The sequence below is a fragment of the Myotis davidii genome, unplaced genomic scaffold (assembly GCF_000327345.1).
Source record: "Myotis davidii unplaced genomic scaffold, ASM32734v1 scaffold221, whole genome shotgun sequence".
Lineage (NCBI taxonomy): Eukaryota > Metazoa > Chordata > Mammalia > Chiroptera > Vespertilionidae > Myotis > Myotis davidii.
Window position 1 is genome coordinate 4,117,157 of NW_006293349.1, and position 5,886 is coordinate 4,123,042.

The 5,886-nt window shown below is 51.1% G+C and overlaps 1 protein-coding gene across 1 annotated transcript in view; it reads left to right on the forward strand.

Moving 5' to 3' along the window:
* Positions 1–5,886, forward strand: part of MYO1B (myosin IB) — a gene marked incomplete at its 3' end in the record, with an annotated part of 139,872 nt that overhangs the window by 105,872 nt on the left and 28,114 nt on the right. The window contains exons 16-17 of the mRNA XM_015566116.1: positions 554–616; positions 5,031–5,231. Of these exons, the coding sequence (XP_015421602.1) occupies positions 554–616; positions 5,031–5,231 (264 nt within the window). The remainder of the gene's footprint in view (positions 1–553; positions 617–5,030; positions 5,232–5,886) is intronic.

A 5,886-nucleotide genomic window follows, 5' to 3' on the forward strand; every position in this document is an offset into this window, starting at 1 on the left:
GCGGTTCTCAACCTGTGGGTCACGACCCCTTTGGCGGTCGAACGACCCTTTCCCAGGGGTCGCCTAAGACCATCCTGCATATCAGATATTTACATTGTGATTCATAACAGTAGCAATATTACAGTTATGAAGTAGCAACGAAAATAATTTCATGGTTGGGTCACAGCATGAGGAGCTGTACTTAAAGGGCCAGAAGGTTGGGAACCACTGCCTTAGATTCTTGGGATCAAGTGCTAACTTCTTTCCTTATAAACATTGTAAACATACACAAAGTAATGGTGACCCCAGGGCCTGTGGAGTCCGTGTTTGGCCCAGGGCCAGGGAGAAGCATGGGAAAGGGCCGCGGATGGGGAGCGGAATGGGCGGCCGTGTCAGAACAGGTCAAGGGCGTTCATTCCGATGAGTATGTCAGGGTGGACCGCGTGGGGCCTGGGGGCCGGCATCGGCAGCGCTGATTTTACAGGAATATTCCGTGGGCTGGGCAGGGGCCACGCTCTGGCTGGTAGTGAGGCAGCGTCTGCTGCGGCATTTGATTCTCCGGCTTGTTTTCCAGGACATAGAATGGACTCACATCGACTACTTCAACAACGCCATCATCTGTGACCTGATAGAAAATGTGAGTATGCGGTACCATTTTCTCAACTTCCCTCCTTACGAGCGGTCTGACTGCCTTCGGGGCGAAGCTTGAGTGTTTTCATCCTTTGAGCGCTTGCTTTTCTCCGGGAACTGCAGTCTGGAGCCTCTGTTACAGCCCTCAGGGGTCGCACCTGGTTCTTGAACAACAGCCTGGACAGCGGGAGGTTGTGATACTTGGCCTGATTCCCTGGGCTTATCCCGTCCCTGTATCATGATGATCCCGTATCACGATGCGCACACATCTCACCCTTGGAGACCAGCCCCCTCCAACCCCCCCACCTCCCCGGTGCTGGAGTGCAGGCCCAGGCCCAGGCCCGGCTCCTGGGGGTGCGAACACTGGGCGGAGGGGGCCTGGAGCAGCCGTGCAGGGTTTTGCCAAAGCAAAATAGCCATTTCGTTTCTAAAACTCCAGTGACTGCTTCACATCCGGTTCAGTGGTGATTATCACAAAGATGGTTTCCAGCGAGCAGGTGGAGACAAGGGAGCCCTTGTGCTCTGTTGCTGGGAATGTAAATGGGTGCGGCTGCTATGGAAAGCATTGTGGAGCTTCCCTAAAAAATTAAAAATAGAATGGCCATCAGATCCAGCACTTTCACTTCTGGGTTAGATCCAGAGGAAGAGGAGTGGGGATCTTGGAGAGATGTCTGCCCTCCCAGGTCCATGGCAGCGTTAGCTACAGTAGCCAAGACCTGGGAGTCACCTCAGTCTTCACCTGTGGATGAGCGGTTAAAGGTGTGAGGTGAATGAATATGAGTGTCATTCAGCCATGACCAAGCAGGAAGTCCTGCCCCTTACAACAGCCGGGGTGCACCTTGAGGCCATCATGCTCAGGGAGAGAAGCCAGACAAAGACAGGTGCTAGATGGTATCACTGATATCTGGAATCTAAAAAAAGCCAGACTCGGAGACATGGGGTGCAGTGGTGGTTGCCAGGATCCAGGGAGGAAGTAGGAGTTCTAAGAGGATTAGGCTCTGGGGGGTGTAAAGTATAGCATGTTGCCTGGAGCTAACAGTACTGTGTTATGTGCTTAGAAGTTGCTAAGAGAGTCTGTGTTAAGTGTTCCCACACATAAGGAAATGGTGATTGCTTTAGTGACAGAGACGTTAGCCAACAGCTATGGCTGTATTGGTAATCGTTTGCAATATATGTGAATCAAATCAACACATTGTACACCTTAAAGTTAACGTTCTAGATGTCAGTTACATCTGCAGAAAGCTGGAAAGTGTATTTGTTAAAATTTTTTTTAAAAAGCATGGTATTCGGAGATGAAGGGACAACCTCAGGAGCTGAGGTGAGGGCCCCAGGAGTGGCTCAGGTGTAGGCCCCACATTGATTGGTTCAGAGCATGTGTTGTGGGGAGATTGTGTGTGTGGCTGTGCAGGTGGCCACAGCTGTGGGATTTCTCAGGTGACACAAACGTGTATATGTATGGGAAAGGCTTGAAGTGTGAGAAATTACTGAATACTTTTTAGTAAGCTTTCCGAATCTAAGATTTTTGTTTTCACGTCATATTATAAACTAGAGGCCCAGTGCACGAAATTCGTGCACTCGATGGGGTCCCTCAGCCCGGCCTGTGCCCTCTCACAGTCCTGGATCCCATGGGGAGTGGGCCTAAGCCATCAGTCGGACTTCCTTAGCGCTTTTGCGGAGGCAGGAGAGGCTTCCGCCACTGTCGCTACACCCGCCAGCCATGAGCCCGGCTTCTGGAGGACGATTGGGCCCCCCTGCTGGCACCTGCTTTGGCTGGTCTGGGGCCTGTGGTCTGGGGGCAGCTTCTGCATTAAGCATCTGCCCCCTGGTGGTCAGTGCACATCATAGCGACCGGTCGTTCTGTTATTTAGTCAATTTGCATATTAGGGTTTTATTATATAGGATGAATTGATTGCAGGAACGGATTTGTTCATGAAAACCTGGAAACTCTTGTTTTATGCTTAGGATGACGAACCATCTGGCCTTGACAGCAAAGTAATTAGAAACAGCGCATGACCTTTATCGTCCTGCAGCCTTCATGTCAGTCGTAGGCGAGAGCCATGCTCCAGGAATGTGGGTACAGGCTCTCCATGTCCAGCCCGGCCCTTCCTATTCACCGTGCACAGTCCTTTTAGAAAGTCTGTAATTAGCCAGTATTTTTTCTCTCTCAGTCATTCCTGAGAGATGTATCTTTGATGAAACTGAGCATTAAAAACAATATTCTAGCCCTAACCGGTTTGGCTCAGGGGATAGAGCATCGGCCTGCGGACTAAAGGGTCCTAGGTTTGATTCTGGTCAAGGGCATGTACCTTGGTTGTGGGCTCGATCCCCAGTAGGGGGTGTGCAGGAGGCACCTGGTCAATGTTTCTCTCTCATCGATGTTTCTAACTCTATCCTTTACCCTTCCTCTCTGTAAAAACCAACCTATATATATATAAAAGCCTAAGCAATCGTTTGACCGTTTGACCGGTAGCTATGACACTGACCACCAGGGGTTAGAGCACAGGCGTGGAAACATGGAACAGACTGATGAATCTCAGAGGGAAGCGGGGGAGGGGGAAGAGATTAACCAAAGATCTTATATGCATACTGGAGGCCTGGTGCATGGATTTGTTCACCGGTGGGGTCCCTCGGCCTGGCCTGCAGGGATCGGGCTCAAACCAGTTCTCCGACATCCCCCAAGAGGTCCTGGATTGTGAGAGGTCACAGGCCAGGCTGAGGGACCCCACCGGTGCACGGATTTGTAAAATATATTTTTAAAACACCAACAAAACAAAACAAACAAACCCAATATTCTAAAGCATCACTAGTTTTCAATTAAAAAATGAACTTTGTTTGCAAACATCTGAACGGTGTTGGAACATGAACACCGATATTCTTAAGCAATTCAAAACACTAGTCTGACATGCAGAAAATCAATGGATTTTTCTAAAAGATTTCCCCCTAAATTTTGTGACCAAGGTAATTTGCTGTGGGGAATTTAACTTTCGGAAGTCATGACTAACACGTTTCCCTTTGTAAATATAGCCTTGCACTGAATTATTTCTCTTTAAGAAGGAAAAACAACAGTGGGAATACGCTAAATTTAACTCTGTTTTCTCAGCCGAAATTCCCCGTGTGTGTGTGTGCGCGTGTGTGTGTGATGGAGGAAACTCCATCTGAGTTCACATAGGAGCCTAGGGCCTTAAAGGAAGCGTTTCCTTCCAGAATCACCTAACAATGACGCTTCCTCAGGGGCTGTTCCACACACTCATTCCTGCAGGCCCACACGTTCCGGGTTTGGTGTGATTGAATGCATGCTGGGCAGAGGATGTATGGCCCTGTGAGCTCCACCGGGCACTTCCCCTGTTGGAAGGCGTGGGGTCGGAGGTCAGTGGGGCCGATCGTCCTCCCGGAGTGGACACACAGGGACCCGAGAGGCGGTCGGAGGGGCAGAGCAGAAGATGCTGGTCTCTGGCCCCGTGTCCTGGGCTCCCTGCTCCTGGGGTGAAATGGTCACGGTCTGGTGCCCAGCAAACGCTCCCTCGTGTTTAACATCCGTGTGGAAGTCTTACCCGGAGCTGAGCTCCATGCAGAGCATATACCCTTCCAGCACAGCTCCATGGCTTTGGCCGTTCAGGGCAGCGTCCAGAGCCCCTCTTAGTTCATTTCCCTGGAAGGTGAACTTCGTGTGGAACACATGGGCCGTTTGGAAACATCCGATGCCAGTTTCAAACTCTGAGTCAATTGCAGGCCCCAGGAGACCGGGCTGTGTGCCCTGTAGAGACTGTGTTGCTGTCACTTGAGCTTCTGACTTTCGTATTTGTGTTGGAGGCTCCGCGGTCTCACTCGCCCGTTTCTAACCAGGTGGATTTCAGCTCTGAGTCGGCTGTGGGGGCCTCGGTGGCTCCGAAGCCCTGTCTGTGGGGGGAGCGCGGGCGGGGGGACTGGTGCAGTGTATGCCCCACCACACACACACACACATACACAGACACACACACGGACACACACAGATACAGATACACACACAGTCACACACACAGATGCACAGATGCACACACAGACACACACACAGACACACACTCACGCACATACAGACACACAGACAGATACACACACACATACACAGACACACACACAGATACACATACACAGTCACACACACACGGACGCACAGACGCACACACAGATGCACACACACACACCCGGACACTGGGCTCAGCAGGCCTCTGTGGCCGCGGTACTTGTCTGCTTCCTGCTGTCCCTGTATGTGAGCGGGTTCCTCGGCTGACGTCCTTGGGGATGAAGCTGACAGTGCGGTGAGGAGGGAAGGAACCCCCTTCTCTCTCTCTCTCTCTCTCTCTCGCTCTCTCTCTCTCTCGCTCTCTCTCTCTCTCGCTCTCTCTCTCTCTCGCTCTCTCTCTCTCTCGCTCTCTCTCTCCCAGAACACGAACGGGATCCTGGCCATGCTGGACGAGGAGTGCCTGCGGCCCGGCACCGTCACGGACGACACCTTCCTGGAGAAGCTGAACCAGGTGTGCGCCACCCACCAGCACTTCGAGAGCAGGATGAGCCGGTGCTCGCGCTTCCTCAACGACACCACCCTGCCGCACAGCTGCTTCCGCATCCAGCACTACGCCGGCAAGGTGGGCAGCGGCGGGGTAGGGACGGGTGAGGGGGGCTGGCAAGGTGGGCACCGGCAGGGCAGGGGGGCCTGGAGACTGGGACTCAGAGCTGGCATCGGCCTACCGCCCACTCGTGAGGATCAGCTGAGCTGGCAGAATGGTAGGATCACGGCAGTGGAGTCAGTGCTATTGTGCTAACTGTGTGTGGGGTCAGACGGACACCGGGCGTATCGGGGTCACTTCCTGGGTCATACGCCATGCTGGACACCTGAGGTTAACAGAAAACTGAATGCCACCTGTCACTGAACAAGGAAAAAGTGAAGAGTAGAATCAGGGAATGTTCCACAGAACCTGGACCATGTTGAGCAACATCTTGCTAATGCTCATAGCTACCAGGAAAGCCGGTGAACTTCATGAAAGAGTTCGAATGTGTTTTAAAAAATGATTTTATTATTTTCAGGCTCCAAGCTGTCCTATAAAAAAGATCTGTCAACACAAATAAAGGGGATTTGCCAGTAAAAATTAAAAGTCTTTAGACTTACAATAAGGTGTTAAAAGCACAAACCACATAGGAAAAAATATTCTTAGATTTTGAAATGACATGGGAAAATATCTACTTTGAAAAACACTTATTCATTTGCTTAATATTTGGGAGAATTAATTTTTTATGTTATAT